General features: G+C 43.4%; 1 protein-coding gene across 3 annotated transcripts in view; it reads left to right on the plus strand.

Moving 5' to 3' along the window:
* LOC120522832 (neural cell adhesion molecule 2-like) overlaps positions 1–18,851 on the plus strand; it is a 1,092,848-nt gene that overhangs the window by 626,560 nt on the left and 447,437 nt on the right. For all 3 annotated transcript variants that reach the window (XM_039743520.1, XM_039743521.1, XM_039743522.1), the window contains exons 6-7: positions 2,254–2,371; positions 11,366–11,526. In XM_039743520.1, the coding sequence (XP_039599454.1) occupies positions 2,254–2,371; positions 11,366–11,526 (279 nt within the window). The remainder of the gene's footprint in view (positions 1–2,253; positions 2,372–11,365; positions 11,527–18,851) is intronic.

Consider the following 18,851-nt stretch of genomic DNA (forward strand, 5'->3'; position numbering starts at 1 on the left):
CCAATCCCAGCCAACACAGAGCGCAAGGCAGGAAACAAACCCTGGACAGGGTGCCAGCCCACCGTAGGACGCACACACACACACCAAGCACATACACTAGGGACAATTTAGAATCGCCAATGCACCTAACCTGCATGTCTTTGTACTGTGGGAGGAAACCAGAGTACCTGGAGGAAACCCATGCAGACATGGGCAGAACATGCAAACTCTACACAGGGAGGACCCAGAAAGCAAACCCAGGTCTCCTCACTGTGAGGCTGCAGCGCTACCCACTGCACCACCATGCCACCCTATATTGTCACCATAAGTGCCACCCATATATTGTTCCCTGGCTGCAAAAGGGTGTAAATTATGCCACTGATGTGCATAGATTGGAGTTCAAAATGGAAATGATGGTAAAGAGGCAAAATGGCAGCTTTAAAGGGCAGTACAGGAAGTGATATCATTGGAAACCGGAGCCAAAAGCGATGACATCGGGACTGGAAGTGACTTCAGTGGCAGTCCCAGAAATGACGTGTTTGGGACCGGAAGTGACGTCTTCAATGGGACCTAATGGGACTTCAGTACCTAATGGGACGTCCTGTAGATGGCCTGCAGAGTACTGAGAGTAAGAGAGTTAGTGCAGCTCGCCACCCCCTGGTCTAGTGTGGTACTTCTATTATTCAGGCCCTCTAGTTGCCATCCAATTACATATATAGATATATAGATATACATATACTGTACATATATATATATATAGATAGATTATAGTACATATATATATATATAGATAGATAGATAGATAGATGTGAAAGATGTGTGTGGATAGGTAAACAGATATACAGATATCAAGAAATACATATGAAAGGCACTATATACAAGATAGACAGCTGGATAGATGTGAAAGGCGCTATATAATAGATAGATATATGTGATGACCCTATATGATAAATAGATAGATAGATATGAAAGGCACTATATAATAGATAGATAAATGGATAGATAGAAAAGGCACTATATATTGGATAGATAGATAGATGTCTACCTTAGATCAATTTTTGCTCTTCTTACTGATTGGTTTTGGTTTTTGTTTTATTGTTATTGTTAAACACAATTTGACGTGAAACTGTATTGTTTTTAATTGAAACACGTAATTAGTAGGAGTAATAGGAATTTTGGGCATAAGTATAATTTCACCCTGTAGCAGATATTGTAAAAGTGGTAGCTGCAGTCAGATGTGAAGGTAATGCGTTGTTGTAACTGTGCACCATTACAGTTTTGGAGGGATTAGACCAAGAGGAATACATACTGAATTGTGGTCTACTTTAGCTTATCACATACTGTACAACGTTGACATTTACAGGCTGTGCATTACTGTGGCACATGGAATGAATCAAATGTTTTAAGCGTTGTATAGAAAAGAACAGGAGTAAAGAAATATTATAGTGAACTGCATACAATGTCCCACTCCTCTTTGCTTTGTCCGTGGGGAGCCCCTTTACTGAGTTTCGCATTTGTTTAAACTGACCAGCGCATCTCCGTCGTTCCTGGTTTGTATTGTACGTGGGTCTTAAAGTGGGCTGTTATTGTGGTCTGACCTCCAAGCAGACACATCAGTTCTCCCCTGAACTGCATTAACTTTCCCACCCAGCTGCCCCCATGTCTGTTTCTGCTTACCCAAGATGAGTCAGGAGGGTGATCCACAGACACTGTACAGCTCCCCAGAGAAGGCCCAACTTCATTCTGACAGTAACGAGATCTGAACCAGCAGCTTCCCAGATCCCAGTGCAGATCTTTAGCCCCCACTGCGCTTATTGTACATTACTGTACGTTACTCTCTCGTCCACATTCACGTCTCATTACTTTCAGTGCTGGCAATTATCTGTGATCCACAAGTAACCATTAAACTGTATCTTTCCCATCAAAAAGGTCAGGCTTGTTAAAATAATAATATCCTAAATGTTCCTTCTGGGCCCAAGGACTGCACTCTCCTCCTTCATTCCGATGCCAGGCTTTCCTCACTCCGTTTATTTAGGCATTGATCAAGCCTCACACTTCATGTGTTTAACTTTTGAGGTGAGATCTTTGGAGAAACACTGAAAGAAGAAACTGCTTTATGTACAGCTTTACTAATCGATCTGAAAAGCAGACTGAGAGGAATGATCAAGCGCTTCTACTCACCCAGGGTGCTTCAGCACATAAATACAGTGCCGCCGACTGCCAGGCCTTTCCAGTGACTCCATATTTCTTATTTTTTTTCTTCTTATGTTTCAGTGCCTCCAATTCTGTCCGTGGCTCAGAGGTCTTTCAATGCGACAGCAGAGCGGCAGGAGACGGTGACGTTCGTCTGCAGGGCTTCAGGTTACCCCGAACCTGTCATCACCTGGTACAGGTAAGGCTCCACTGTTAACCCTTTAGGGGAGTTCAAAACCGATGGTAATTGCATTGACTCACTGCAGCTTCACGTCTCCTATCCATCAGCAGAGTGGGCCATTGATTTGACTCCAGTTTGTCCCATTAATCTACAGTTACAGGATAAATCATTTGAATCGCAGCTAGCGTGACTTCTTCCATAGTGACATCCTAAGGTTTTCCTAATTTCTGCTCAGTACCTCACCATATATTGTAAAGGATAGCCCGGCCACAGGCAGACACGACAACGCAGTGTCCACCACACACACGTTTATTTACAGCAACATTATATTTACAATTATTTACAGGTCACAGTACTCGGTTCTCTCGGCCACCTCCACTCCCGCCACACAAGCTGTGTCCTTCTTCCACCCGACTCCGGCTCCCTGAATGGAGTGAGGCGGCCCCAGATGTGCTCCAGGTGCCTGACGATGAACTTCCGGCAGCACTCACCAGTGCTGCCCTTGCACCCGGAAGCACTCTGGGCATAAACCATCCCTGCTCTGTCAGCACTTCCTGGTGTCCCAGAAGTGTTGTCCCCCAGGGAGCAAGGACCGGCCGAGTGCCCAGGGAAAAGAAGTGCCGCTCTCCTGGTTTCTCCTTCCGCCAGGCATCCCAGCGGGGCAGGGTTCTTGGCCATCTATCACAATATTCACAGTGTCTATGAGAAGTATTCACAAATTTTCACAGTTTATTATCATGCAACATTGAATCACAGTGGTTTTCATTTGATACCAGTATCAATACAAAGAGTCTCTTTAATGGCAAAGTATTAACAGGTCCAAATTCACTACAAATAAGTCCTAAGTATTCACCACTTTCATGTCAATATTTAGAAGGTGCAGGGCTGGCAGCCATGCCAGTCTCGAGTCTGTCTGCTCAGGTCTCTTATCAGCGTTGCACATCTGGACGCTGTGGGGCATGTAATACCAGTGACAGGGGTGGCACTCGGCATGGTGGTCTGCTTCTGTGGTCCATCTACTTCAAGGTCATTGTGTGCCCAGCAGGGGGCACTAGTTGCTCAGATAGACACACCTTAACTCTTTAACGGCTAATTTTGTTTTTTGTTTCTTTTCTCCCAGGGCTGAATATTTTTCCAAAAAAAAAAAAAAAGAACACAAAGGTTTAACATATCAAATCAACAAAAAATATTTACTTTTGACAAATGTTACTGTCTTGCATGTTGTATGAGCTTGCATACTACAGTATATGACTTCACATGTACTGTATATCATAGCAAAGCCCTGCCAAGTCTGATCTCGCTCAAAGCAGCCAACTGAATGCATTGCCACGTTGCACTGCTGCCTCCTTTTCAATTGTCTGTTGCTGGACCTTCTCACATACAGTATATTGTTAGTGTGTACTGTAGAGAGACAAGTCACCCGTTTGACATCGTGCCATGCCCCTGCCACCAAGTTTTCCGCCCGCGTGAAAATCGTATTGTCACCTCTTTTCCTCTTCATCCTGTGAAGGCCTGTGTCTCCTGTTCACCCTCACTGTGCCACAAGCTCCAATTGCCCTGCTCTGTAGCTCCATGAACAATTCTGGGCATATATAAAAATTGTCCATGTACACAACATGACCCAAATGTTCATAGCCCCGAAGCAGCTCCAGCACAACCTGACTTGTCAAGGGACAGTTCTCTCTTTGAAAGAAATACTTTCCTGTATATGTGATTACTTTCAGGCAGAAGCCAGTATTTGTATTTCCTTTATGCCATACTTTGTGGGCTTGTCTGGCATATATTGGCAGACAAAAAGGTGTCCCTTATATTTTATCATAGATTCACGTACAGAGAAATCACAGCCAGGCTGATAAAATTGTTTATATGTTGGTTCCACAATGTCAAGCAGGGGCTGAATTTCATACATGGGGTTATAGCCTGGCTCACCCCTTGGTATTTGCTTCTGGTTATCACAGAAGTGAATAAAACTTTGCAGCTGCACACACATATCATGTGGCATAACCTGTCCAAAGCCACCAGGGGACATAGCACGTTTGGACCAATGCTTCCTGAAGTTATATCGCCAGTATAGTCCCATCTCTATTTGTAATACCACAACGCCCTTCATCTTCTCTTTCGTTGTGGGTTTCCACTTTGAAAAAAACGAGAATGCAGTGCAAGCGCAGCTCGCGATTCAAAGCATTGCTCTGCATACCTGTTTGTTTTATCTGACAGTAGCTGAAAAACAGCATCGGGAGTGAACAGCCTGAAGTAGTCCAGCGGCTGCTAATCTGTCGTGTCCAACAGCAAGCCAACTTAGTCTGGCTCCCACAGATCAATGTCTGGGTATTCCTCCCACACGAACCTTGCCGTAGGTGCATCGGGTGCGCGAATGCGCTCAGCTGATCAGCTGGGGTGGCATCGGCTGGTGTCCGATCAGCTGATGCCAGCTCCTCACTCTCTTGCTCGATCTCCTGATCACTGTCAACGAAATCAGATTCTGAAAAATCAGAGTCCGACTCAGCGATAATGTGCAAAACATCATCAGAGAGTGAGTGCCTGGGACGTACTGTAACAGTGAGTTTTGTTTTATCGCTATTAACAGCTGATTGTCGCCCTCTACCCCTGGAAATCGACTTTTGTCTACATGCGCCCCTCCTGTCGACAAAAGTCGACATCTGCCCTAAAAGAGTTAATGTCACATTTATAACAAGATGTGGGTTACTTTTCTAAAATCATCTTGTTGAGAGTAGGCTAGTTAATGAACCAGCAGATTCCGGACAGCTTCTCTTCACAGTTTTAAGGTGGCTGAAAAGTCAATCAAATACTGTGATATACCATAGAGTATGCGCCTATGTATTGTAAAAGAGGCAAGTTAAAGTTTATTTCCATGATGACAAATGAAGAAGGTAAAAAGACACAATGTTTTGGCCATATAAGCCTGAGGCAGATGCTCACTGCTGCAGCCCAACACTAACTGTATATTGTAAATGAACACAAAGGACAAGGCAATGAGGGTTAGGGTTAGGGTTAGGGGTTACGCTTAGTCCCACAGGATACCCTGTCTAATTGCAGTGTCCAGGTCGTTTAAAGATCGGAGCTCCTTAGAGAATGGTCCGTGAATGAATGGCAACTTCTGCTGGAACTCTGCGTTATATACTGCTAGGCCCGGTTGGGGTGGGGTTGGGATCAAATTGGAAGTAATCTCAGTGGTCCTCTTGGATTTTCTCCTCCTCCTATCTAAGGAAGCACATGGAACAAACATTTCTCAGCAAATGCTCCCTACTCCCACCTATTTAACTCTACTACAGAGTTGTGGCCAGAAGTTCTGAGAATGACACAAGTGTTGGTTTTCACGAACTGTGCTGCTTCAGTGTTTTTAGATCTTTTTGTCGGATGTTTCTATGGCATACTGAAGTAAAATTACAAGCATTTCATGAGGCTTTTATTGACAATTACATTACGTTTATGCAAAGAGTCAATATTTCCTTTTCAAGACCTCTGCAATTCGCCCTGCCATGCTGTCTGTCTATCAACTTCTGGGCCAAATCCCTACTGATGGCAGTCCATTCTTGAATAATCAATGCTTGGAGTTGGTCAGAATTGGTGGGTTTGTGGCTGTCCACCCGCCTCTTGAGGATTGACCACAAGTTCTCAATGGGATTCCTGATCTCTACACCACTCCATCTTCCATTGATTGAAACAGTGCTGGAAGGCTTCTTGCTTGAGGGTTTTCAACAGACTTGCCGTTTCTGTCTTCACTTTATCCATTAAAGACAAATGTGCTCCCTTCAGGTCACTTTTTATTTTCTGTAAGAAGTAAGAAACGCAGGGAGCTAAATCGGGCGAATAGGGAGGATGATCGAGGACAGGAATATTTAGGTCAGTCAAAAATTGCTTTACGGAAAAAGCATTGTGCGCGGGAGCATTGTCTTGGTGAAGCACTCACTCCCCTCCCTTGACCTGGGCATTGAACATCTTCCACATTTTCTTGTCCATCCATCCATTATCCAACCCGCTATATCTGAACTACAGGGTCACGGGGGTCTGCTGGAGCCAATCCCAGCCAACACGGGGCACAAGACAGGAAACAAACCCCAGGCAGGGCGCCAACCCACCGCAGCATTTTCTTGTCCTTCCTTGAAACGTTTGTGCCACTCAAAAACTTGTGTGTGAGTCAAACTGTTATGACTGTGCACTGTTTTTAAAACTTTATAAGTTTCTGTGGCAGTTTTGTTCAATTTCGTGTGAAATTTGATGTTGATTCGCTGTTTGATTTTTACATTCGACATTTCTCGTGTAGCGATTGTTGTGTAAATACTGACTGGGCTCTTCACAGGATATACCGAGCCAGTCGGTGGTTTGAAAGGGCATGTGGAAGGGGACATAGTTCTATGATTCACGTTCGTCCAACCTTCAGATGGTTTTCCAGGAAAGCCCCAAGACCAGTCTGGCTATTTTTGTGTCTCACCTCGTATATATCCATCCATCCATTATCCAATCCACTATATCCTAACTACAGGATAACAGGGGTCTGCTGGAGGCAATCCCAGCCAACACAGGGTGCAAGGCAGGAAACAAACCCCGGGCAGGGCACCAGCCCACCGCAGCCTCGTATACACTCACCTAAAGGATTATTAGGAACACCTGTTCAATTTCTCATTAATGCAATTATCTAATCAACCAATCACATGGCAGTTGCTTCAGTGCATTTAGGGGTGTGGTCCTGGTCAAGACAATCTCCTGAACTCCAAACTGAATTTCAGAATGGGAAAGAAAGGTGATTTAAGCAATTTTGAGCGTGGCATGGTTGTTGGTGCCAGACGGGCCGGTCTGAGTATTTCACAATCTGCTCAGTTACTGGGATTTTCACGCACAACAATTTCTAGGGTTTACAAAGAATGGTGTGAAAAGGGAAAACATCCAGTATGCGGTAGTCCTGTGGCCGAAAATGCCTTGTTGATGCTAGAGGTCAGAGGAGAATGGGCCGACTGATTCAAGCTGATAGAAGAGCAACTTTGACTGAAATAACCACTCGTTACAACCGAGGTATGCAGCAAAGCATTTGTGAAGCCACAACACGCACAACCTTGAGGCGGATGGGCTACAACAGCACCCACCGGGTACCACTCATCTCCACTACAAATAGGAAAAAGAGGCTACAATTTGCACGAGCTCACCAAAATTGTACAGTTGAAGACTGGAAAAATGTTGCCTGGTCTGATGAGTCTCGATGTCTGTTGAGACATTCAAATGGTAGAGTCAGAATTTGGCGTAAACAGAATGAGAACATGGATCCATCATGCCTTGTTACCACTTTGCAGGCTGGAGGTGGTGGTGTAATGGTGTGGGTGATGTATTCTTGGTACACTTTAAGCCCCTTAGTGCCAATTGGGCATCGCTTAAATGCCACGGGCTACCTGAGCATTGTTTCTGACCATGTCCATCCCTTCATGACCACCATGTACCCATCCTCTGATGGCTACTTCCAGCAGGATAATGCACCATGTCACAAAGCTCGAATCATTTCAAATTGGTTTCTTGAACATGACAATGAGTTCACTGTACTAAAATGGCCCCCACAGTCACCAGATCTCAACCCAATAGAGCATCTTTGGGATGTGGTGGAACGGGAGCTTCGTGCCCTGGATGTGCATCCCACAAATCTCCATCAACTGCAAGATGCTATCCTATCAATATGGGCCAACATTTCTAAAGAATGCTTTCAGCACCTTGTTGAATCAATGCCACGTAGAATTAAGGCAGTTCTGAAGGCGAAAGGGGGTCAAACAACGTATTAGTATGGTCTTCCTAATAATCCTTTAGGTGAGTGTATATAGTAAAAGATAATAAATTTGCAGAAAAAGGTTTGGAGTAGCCACCCCATATGCTTGGAATAAATGCAAAAAAGAAACAATCAAAGAAAAGTCCTTATAGACTGAGTTCAAGACAGAACTGCCTTAATGGTAACAAGATGGCATTTTTATAGACGGTCAGAGGAATTGATGTCACTGGGGCTGGAAACAGAAGTGGTGTTGACAGGCCCAAGCAGGATTTCCCTCGGGTTGTCTGCTCATCAGATGTACACACCTTTGCTTCCACTTTTGGGGATGTTGCGCCACGGCAGCTGGTTCACTTACTCAGCAGGGTGTAGGTCGTAGTATTATATCCATAGGTCTGAAACACCTTCTGATTATTTGGGTGGTCACCTAGCAGGGGATGCTTGTGATTGGTCGGCCGGTCACCTGATGAGCCTTAATTAGGGCAAAACACGTGTCGTGTACTCTTTGTATTATTTGGCAGGTACTGTGTAACATCTCTAAGAGCTGTTTCTCACAACTGAGAGGGCATGGCAGATGTTTGCCAATTGGATATAATACTGTGCTCTACCCCCTGGTGTAGACCGTGATGCAATATCAGAAGCTTCGGCTCACACGCTGATGTCCAAGGTTTAATCCCCATAAAGGGAAGCCAAGGTGCGTACATCTCATGTGACCCAATTAGAGTGAAACACGTGTCATGTACTCTTTGTATTATTTGACAGGAACTCTATAACATATACAGTGGTGCTTGAAAGTTTGTGAACACTTTAGAATTTTCTGTATTTCTGCCTAAATATGATCTAGAAACATCATCAGATTTTCAATCAAGGCCTAAAAGTAGATAAAGAGAAACCAGTTAAACAAATGAGACAAAAATATTATACTTGGTCATTTATTTATTGAGGAAAATGACTTAATATTACATATTTGTGAGTGGCAAAAGTATGTGAACCTCTAGGATGATCAGTTAGTTTGAAGGTGAGGTGTCAGGTGTTTTCAATCAATGGGATGCCAATCAGGTGTGAGTGGGCACCCTGTGTTATTTAAAGAACAGGATCTATCAAAGTCTGCTCTTCACAACACAGGTTTGTGGAAGTGTATCATGGCACGAACAAAGGAGATTTCTGAGGACCTCACAAAAAGAGTTGTTGATGCTCATCAGGCTGGAAAAGGTTACAAAACCATCTCTAAAGAGTTTGGACTCCACCAATCCACAGTCAGACAGATTGTGTACAAATGGAGGAAATTCAAGACCATTGTTACCCTCCCCAGGAGTGGTCGACCAACAAAGATCACTCCAAGAGCAAGGCACACGTGTAATAGTCAGCGAGGTCACAAAGGACCACAGGGTAACTTCTAAGCAACTGAAGGCCTCTCTCACATTGGCTAATGTTCATGTTCATGAGTCCACCATGAGGAGAACACTGAACAACAATGGAGTGCATGGCAGGGTTGCAAGGAGAAAGCCACTGCTCTCCAAAAAAAACCATTTCTGCTCGTCTGCAGTTTGCTAAAGATCACGTGGACAAACCAGAAGGCTATTGGAAGAAGGTTTTGTGGACGGATGAGACCAAAATAGAACTTTTTAGTTTAAATGAAAAGTGTTCTGTTTGGAGAAAGGAAAACACTGCATTCCAGCATAAGAACCTTATCCCATCTGTGAGACATGGTGGTGGTAGTATCAGGGTTTGGGCCTGTTTTGCTACATCTGGGCCAGGATGGCTTGCCTTCATTGATGGAACAATGAATTCTGAATTATATCAGAGAATTCTAAAAGAAAATGTCAGGACATGAACTGAGTCTCAAGAGAAGGTGGGTCATTCAGCAAGACAACGACCCTAAGCACACAAGTCGTTCTACCAAAGAATGGTTAAAGAAGAATAAAGTTAATGTTTTAGAATGGCCAAGTCAAAGTCCTGACCTTAACCCAACCGAAATGTTGTGGAAGGACCTGAAGAGAGCAGTTCATGTGAGGAAACCCACCAACATCTCAGAGTTGAAGCTGTTCTGTACAGAGGAATGGGTTCAAATTCCTTCAAGCCGGTGTGCAGGAATGATCAGAAGTTACCGGAAACTTTTAGTTGCAGTTATTGGGGGGTCACACCAGATACTGAAAGCAAAGGTTCACATACTTTTGCCACTCACAAATATGTAATATTCGATCATTTTCCTTAATAAATAAATGACCAAGTATAATATTTCTGTCTCATTTGTTTAACTGGTTTCTCTTTATCTACTCTTAGGACTTGAGTGAAAATCTGATGATGTTTTAGGTCATATTTATGCAGAAATATAGAAAATTCTAAAGGGTTTATAAATTTCAAGCACAACTGTATATACTGTATAGAGGGGTGGACAAAAGTAGGTTTACAGTTGTGTGTAATCTAAAACACAGAGTTTATTCTTGTATTATTTATTTGTATTATTTGTCAAGTTCTTATCATCACTACAGTATTATTAAAGTGCCCTTGAATGTAGCAATCATATCCTGCTTGTCATTTTCCATACGAACAACTGTAAACCTACTGTGGCCCACCCGTGTGTACGGTACTGTAGTGGCAGCGCTGCCCAGAAAAGGTGGTGGTCACCTGACCCAGAGAGAGCTTGTCTGAAACCCGTCTCCTGATACTTCAAGTCTGCATTTTCCATCCAGTCCTGTAGAAATGATAAACACGATGGCCATGCCCGTGAATAAACAAACCAGCATCACATACCAAAAGAGAAACAACAACTATTAACAAAGCTGGAGGCGTCCAAATGCTGTTATTTTACTTGTTGGTTTCCTTTATATTGTGGTCCTTTGCTGCCTGGTACTATTTCACAAATAACCCTTCATTAACTTGGCATTTCAGCCATCCATCCATCCATTATCCAACCCGCTATATCCGAACTACAGAGTCACGGGGGTCTGCTGGAGCCAATCCCAACCAACACAGGGCGCAAGGCAGGAAACAAACCCTGGGCAGGGCACCAGCCCACCACAGGGCATTTCAGCCACTTTAGTGTAATTTTGGGTGTGGCAAAGACTTGAGAGCGCCCCCTATCTGCCACAGTAGACATCAACACATTTAGCTTTTTGATGTGCATGGCTTCTTGTTTTGTTCTCTGGTAAGATGGCGGCCCTAAATCAAATTGTAGACCATACATACTGGTGAAAGTTGAATAATCAGGTTAACATCTTCATTTGATGAATATTTTTGTCTTGTAGGAATGGCAGACTTATTGAAGAGTCAGACCAGTATCTGATGAGAGAGAAGAGTACCGAGCTCACTGTCCGAAATATTAAGAAAGATGATGGGGGCTCCTATTTCTGCAAGGCCACAAATAAAGCTGGAGTGGACCAGAGCGAGCTGCTTCTGAAGGTGTTTGGTGAGTGTGCCAACGTTTCTGTTGCCTCTTCCATACATAACACCGGAGTCATTCTGCGCTGTAGTCAGGTACATAAGTAGTTGGACTGTGACACAATTTTCATTCTTTTGGCTCTGCACACCTCCACAGTGGATTTGAAATAAAGCAATCAAGAGGTGATTGAAGTCTAGACTTTCAACTTTAATTTAAGGGGTTTGCCAAAAATATCGTACAAGTCGTTTAGGAGTGACAGTCATTTTTAGACAAGGTCCTCCTGTTGGCTATCATTCCTAAAATTGGGAGGCCTTCACACAGAGGCACAAGGCAGGGGCAGGCTAAGACGTTTCACCAGTGTACCCCAATCCTGCAAGTCTTACAACAACTACTACCTGCTGGCTTCGGCCTTCACAGGTCTATAAAGGGGAGCTGGCTTTAAAACGTCAAAAATATAAAGAAAAATCCTGAACTGGACATAAAATATCTTACAATGGAGTAAACAGAAAAACAAGTCACAACTGGAAACTTTACAAATGGAGAACCCTGTTGAAGTCTAAAGCTGCTAAACTTGTCTTGGGACCCTTTTTTCAACATCTAGCATTGTGTGGAAAAGTCCTTGCTCGGCAGCCATCAAATTGAATTGAACTGGAGAGATTTTGTATGGAAGAATAGTCAGAAATACCAACATCCAGAATCCAGACACTCAAAGGCTATAGGAGGACAGCGTCTAGAGGAAAAAGGAGCAAAAGGAGGCTCAACTAAGTATTGATATCATATCTCATATACCCCGAGGTGCCCAAATTTATGCACCTGTCTAATTTTGTTATGATGCAAATTGCATATTTTCTGTTAATCCAATAAACTTAATGTCACTGCTGAAATACTACGTTTCCATAAGGCATATCAGATATTAAAAGCTCAGCCAATGATAAACAAAAATCTAAAAAATTAAGAGGAGTTCCCAAAAATTTTCATATGACTGTAATTAGATAGATAGATAGATAGATAGAAAGGCACTATATAATAGATAGATAGATAGATAGATAGATAGATAGATAGATAGATAGATAGATAGATAGATAGATAGATAGATAGATAGATATGAAAGGCACTATATAATAAATATATAGATAGATAGATAGATAGATAGATAGATAGATAGATAGATAGATAGATAGATAAGAAAGGCACTATATAATAGATAGATAGATAGATAGATAGATAGATAGATAGATAGATAGATAAGAAAGGCACTATATAATAGATAGATAGATAGATAAGAAAGTCACTATAAAATAGACAGATAGATAGATAAGAAAGGCACTATATAATAGATATATAGATAGATAGATAGATAGATAGATAGATAGATAGATAGATAGATAAGAAAGGCACTATATAATAGATAGAAAGATAGATAGATAGATAGATAGATAGATAGATAAGAAAGGCACTATATTATAGATAGATAAATAGATAGATAGATAGATAGATAAATAGATAGATAGATAGATAGATAGATAGATAGATAGATAGATAGATAGATAGATAGATAGATAAGAAAGGCACTATATAATAGATAGATAGATAGATAGATAGATAGATAGATAGATAGATAGATAGATAGATAGATAGATAGATAGATACTTTATTAATCCCATGGGGAAAATTCACATACTCCAGCAGCAGCATACTGATAAAGAACAATATTAAAGTAAAAAATGATAACAATGCAGGTAAAACAGACAATAACTTATATATAATGTTAACGTTTACCCCCCTGGGTGGACCTGAAGTGTCGCATAGTGTGGGGTCTCCTCAGTCTGTCAGTGGAGCAGGACGGTGACAGCAGTCTGTCACTGAAGCTGCTCCTCTGTCTGGAGATGATCCTGTTCAGTGGATGCAGTGGATTCTCCATGATTGACAGGAGTCTGCTCAGCGCCCGTCGCTGTCCATCTCCGTGCCTACAATAGAGCCTGCCTTCCTCACCAGTTTGTCCAGGTGTGAGACGTCCTTTTTCTTTATGCTGCCTCCCCAGCACACCACCGCGTAGAAGAGGACGCTCGCCACAACCGTCTGATAGAACATCTGCAGCATCTTATTGCGGATGTTGAAGGACGCCAGCCTTCTAAGGAAGTATATATGTATATAAGTATATGCAGGAGTCAGACAACATGTTGGAGAACCAGTGGGTCCCCCGTTTAATGCCAGCTGCTAGTAAATGTCAAAAAGAATGAAAATAAACAGCACTTTAAATAAAACAACATGCAGAGTTCTGAGTATTCTGACTTCATTGCTGACGAGTCCAATACTGACTGGCTTCTTCAGAAGGGGCGGGGCTTACTACCAGAGAGCAGGAAGTGAGTTAAATTGTCCTCCAGCTGACATCCCTTAGAGTTGTGGGGAAAATAAAAACAATGCTGTGTCAGCAGTGGCGCCCCCTCTTGTCCCAGTGCTGGTATTGCTTACCAGTCCAGAGCCTTGAGCCAGGTCTCCATTACAAACACACACATTACAGGATTACAGTCTTGTTTTTTTAGCTCCTTTTTTCAACTTTGATTATGTAAGTCCTTTTTATTTATGATTTCTGGATCTGATTTTCAGCTCTGTTTAAAGGATATTGTTTTCTGGATTTGGTATCATTTGATTGGCTTTGCCTTTTAGGCAAGTCTCATTTTAATTCAGTTTTTTTTTTTTTTTTCATTTTGCTCTTGTTTTTGAATTTTGTTAATAAAACTGTTAATGTTGTTTTTTGGGACAGGGTTCTATTTATGATTTTTCTTCATCCCTACTTTATCGTTTCTTCAGTTTTGGACCACAGAGGCCGAGAAGTCTGCTTTTTGAGTTTGAGGCCAGGTTGAAGTTTGATTTTTTTAGGCTGTATTTAGAGCCTTGTGGCCTTGTTTTTGGCTTATCCTGGGCCACGAGTTTGATGGAGCCCAGCATAGATGTGTCCACATTCCGGACATTCAGTATGCACCGACTGTTTGTGTTTAACTGTTAATGAAGAATGAATTTAACCAAATAATGATTACATCTTGCCTGAAGAAGGGGCCTGAGTTGCTGCAGAAGCTTGCCTATTGTGATCTTTCTAGTTAGCCAATAAAAAGTGTCATTCAGCTTGACTTCTCACTACATTCATAATGGCTAACACAGTACAACACCCCAGTACCTGCCACTAATACTGTAACCGATTCTAATAGTGTCTACTGCCTCACACACTCTCAACCTCCGGTTCTCCATTATGATTCACTCCACCTTTTCATTAATGTTGAAAATCGGCCCACCCTGTGGTATAGCGGGTCCACAGCTCGCTGAGCTCGTTTAACAAAGGCCATTTTAAATAAATAATCACCGCTCTCGTGTCGGCTTAGCGAGGGGGCTTTGGGCCATGGCAAGCCGCGGGACGATCAGCGGTGTGGGCGTTTCTCACCGAGTGCACAGGTGAAGGACTGCCCACATCCGTGATTGTTCCGTGGCTAATTTGCTGCAACTGCTATGGTCCTTCGTTGCTTAAATAGAAGCGCGAGTCAGTTTGAAGAGGGGAAAAAAAAGAACGAGAGAGAAAAGGAAGAGGACGGAGGTTAGAGGGAGAGAGGAAGCAAGTCGGAGAGAAGTCGGTGGGCGAGTGAACGAGCGCTCGTGGGCAGGTGCGAGGAAGCTGGGTGTTAGGCCGACACCCAGGCGTTTGAGTTGTTGTTGCTCCCGCTGAGCGACTACGTAGCGGGAGTGACCAGGGGAAGGCGACGAGCCGCAGAAGGCCGCGGATAGGCAGCTGAAGTCGGGAGGCTTGGTGGTTGGAGTCCCCAATGTGAGCGACCTGGCCGTTGGTGGAAACCAAGTCTCGGGGACTGGAATGAATGCCAGACCGGAGCCAGTGATCGGGAGGTCTCCAGTCTCGAGTAAGTGCCGAGAAAAGGGCAGCTGCAGAGTAAGAGTGGCTCCCCTGTTGCGGAGCCTGGACAAGTCGCAGGTTAAAAGAAGCACCGGGATCGTTGTTGTTTTTAAAGACTGCTTCCTATTTATTTGAACGTTTTAACCTCGTTTTAAAGGATTTTTTTTTTTGTGTGTGTTTTAACCTCCACGTTTATCTTTAATTGGATTATTTATTGAAGAATTGGAATCAATGCACTTTATGAACACTTTGTTTTGTTGACTCTTTTAAATAAAAGCACTTTTGCACTTTTTTTATATATCATCCCCTTGCTTACTTGTTGCCTTCACTGACTAGCTCACTCGGTAACATTATCGACGGTGTTGGGTTCAAGGGCTCCCAAACAGCGATGGGAGTGTGGAGCCGAACCCGCATCGTCACACATCTGGAATTGATATCCTTTTATAACTAAATTCTGCAGCCCATCTTTTGACTGTGGCTTACAAGTGAAGACAATGAGTCTCACAGGCCATACGGTTCTCCAGCCCCAGAAATTCAATGACAACCTGATACTTGATTTCTCACGTGACATTGGTTCTGAAACAAGAAATGTTTGTTAAATCCATCCTGCTTTAGAAGCTTAGAAACTCATGTTTTATTATACCGTAGCTCATATTTGGCACTGTGGAGTGCACCTTCCATTCCAGCATTAGAACAACTATGACGAGAGCAGGCCATTCCTCCCAACAAAGCTAGTCAGTCCTGTTCTCTTGCATTCTTCCAAAATAACATCAAGTTGACATTTGAAGGAACTTAAAGGTCTACTCTCCACCAGGCTACTTGGTTGTTTCTTCCATGTGTTTGATGTTTCTTTCTTAGTGATGAATAACCTTCAAACATTTCTTTGAAATCTGCCCGAAACAAGTTTCCATGTGTGTCCATGCATTACTGTTCAGGCATTTATTTTAAAGTAACGGATCCACTTCATACTTCTATTAAGAGAAACGTCAGCCTTGCCTCTTAATCTCTATTTGCCCTAACCCTAACCCTAACCCTGAAACAGTTAATCAGGGTTGGTGTTTCCTCAATGATCACTGACCATGGTCCTGAATCAGCCGAGTCGCTCCTCTCTGGACTTTCTCTAGTGCTGCTATGTCTCTTGTTTGTAATATGGAGGCCAAAACTAGTGTGGTAGCTGGCCCGGACACAGACAGGTGGACGCGTTCAAGTCACCCAACATATGTTTATTCTTCATTGCCATATGTACAAAAGTGCAACACACTCCAAAAGTCCCCAAAGTCCAGGCCACCAATCAAATGCCTCATTTCTCTTCAGGCCGCTGTTTCCTTAGGAGGCATTAGCTCTCCAGAAATGTGTTCTTTTGACATTGCGGCTTGGTAAGTAACCGTAAAATCTAGAAATACGACAGAAAAGGTGATATCCCTCCCATCGTGATTACGGCGGTACAGACTTCACATGAGAGACAAAGATATACTTTAGCTTACTTTACTGACGGTTTTACGCGGCTACAGGCGGGAAGCTTATGACAGACTCTATCAGGGTTTGGGAGTCTTGATCTACGCAGTCTGCCATCTTTCGTCACCACGCTGAAATGGTTTTCCAGATGGATGACATAATCTTCCGCCTGACAGCTTCTAAGGGTTTGACTGCTTGTTCCATGTATTTATACTGTCTTGTCCACGTGCAGGGCCCTCTCCGGTCTCCAAACAAGGAAAGTAAGGATTCAGTTTCATCTCAGGAATAGTACAATGCCCCTCTCTGGTCTCCAAACTAGGACAGTGAACACAAACCCCAGCTCCAACAAGAAGAGCACAATGCTCACACTGCAGTGTGTCCCATTCTCCAAACTGCTAGGCTAATGGTTTCTACATGCAGCCTAGTCCATATGTACCATACTTGGTCTGCCTGTATGAATAAATCCATAACAGTGTGCATAGAGACAGTGACATTAAACCTAATATTATAACAAACTGAGTATAACAGCCGCCTCCACTCCTCTCCTCAAAGATCTCGTCCTTCTTCCACCCGACTCAAGTCCTCGTATGGCGGCAGGCGGCCCCTTTTATAATCACCCGGATATGCTCCAGGTGCCTCACGACAATCTTCCACCGGCACTCCCCAGTGTGGCGGAAGTGCCGACTGTGGGTGTCCCCGCTCCTCTCCCCCCAGCACTTCCAGGTGTGGCGGAAGTGCTGAGGTCCAGGGCTCCCAAGGCATTGGGGCACCTCCTGGAGGTGACCATGAGCCCCTACAGGGTTAAGCTTCAAAGCTCTGTACCCGTGGTCCCCATATCCACCAGGATGGTTGCCCCCACATTGTCTGGGGGAGGCGTCCCGGCAAGGTCACCCTCCCCAGCCATCTGTGACACTATATAATTCAAGCATAACCTCCCTTGACTTATAGTACCCCATGCACTATATCTACTATATAATAAAATGATAAGGTCTGTGTGTCCAGGCCCTCATAGTAATCAGATTGCTCAGTGTGATGCAAAGAAAGAAGAAGCGCAAGTGAGATTCACGAGGAATAGTAAAGACGCATGCTAAGAGAGTCACCTTAAACATATAGAAAGTATAAAATCAGGCAGGAGACGAGAAAGGCACCTTGAAAATAATGGCCGAGTCTGAGAAGCAGGCTTTATGGGAATGGCCGTGAGATCGGGAGCAGCAGGTAAGAGAAGTTGAGGCACACGCGAATACACAGGATAGACGCTGGTGAAAAGTGAAAATATTCTTGTTATTCCATTAACCTTATTATTTATTAATAAACTTGATTTATGTTATATTTTATTAACTTCCATCCATCCATTATCCAACCCGCTATATCCTAACTACAGGGTCACAGGGGGTCCGCTGGAATCAATCCCAGCAAACACAGGGTGTAAAGGCAGGAAACAAAACCCCGGCGGGGTGCCAGCCCACCACAGGGCACACCCACACACCAAGCACACACTAGGGACAATTTAGAATCGCCAATGCACCTAACCGGCATGTCTTTGGACTGTGGGAGGAAACCCACGCAGACACGGGAAGAACATGCAAACTCCACGCAGGGAGGACCCGGGAAGCGAACCCCCAGGTCTCCTTACTGCGAGGCAGCAGCGCTACCCAATTTATTAACCTAATTATTTAAAATTTTTATTATTTATTAGTCTTCGACTGGTGCCCTCATAATAGCTTTATTGATTGCATCTGTTCACTGTCTCAGTGTAGAGATCCCACTACAAACCCCCAGGTCCTTCTCATAAGCTGTACATTCAAGCTTTAGACCTCCCACTGCGTATTCAACTCTAACATTTCTACTTCCAACATTTTAGACTTTATATTTCTTTTAATGAATGTCTAATGAGATAAAGTGTTCCCAAGAATAAAAGTCCCAAAAATGCCCACTAGAGGGGAGAATACCATGAAACCCCAGCTTGTTATACTTAAAGGCAATGAAGAATCTTCATAAA

Source organism: Polypterus senegalus, chromosome 2, assembly GCF_016835505.1.
Source record: "Polypterus senegalus isolate Bchr_013 chromosome 2, ASM1683550v1, whole genome shotgun sequence".
Classification (NCBI taxonomy): Eukaryota; Metazoa; Chordata; class Cladistia; order Polypteriformes; family Polypteridae; genus Polypterus; species Polypterus senegalus.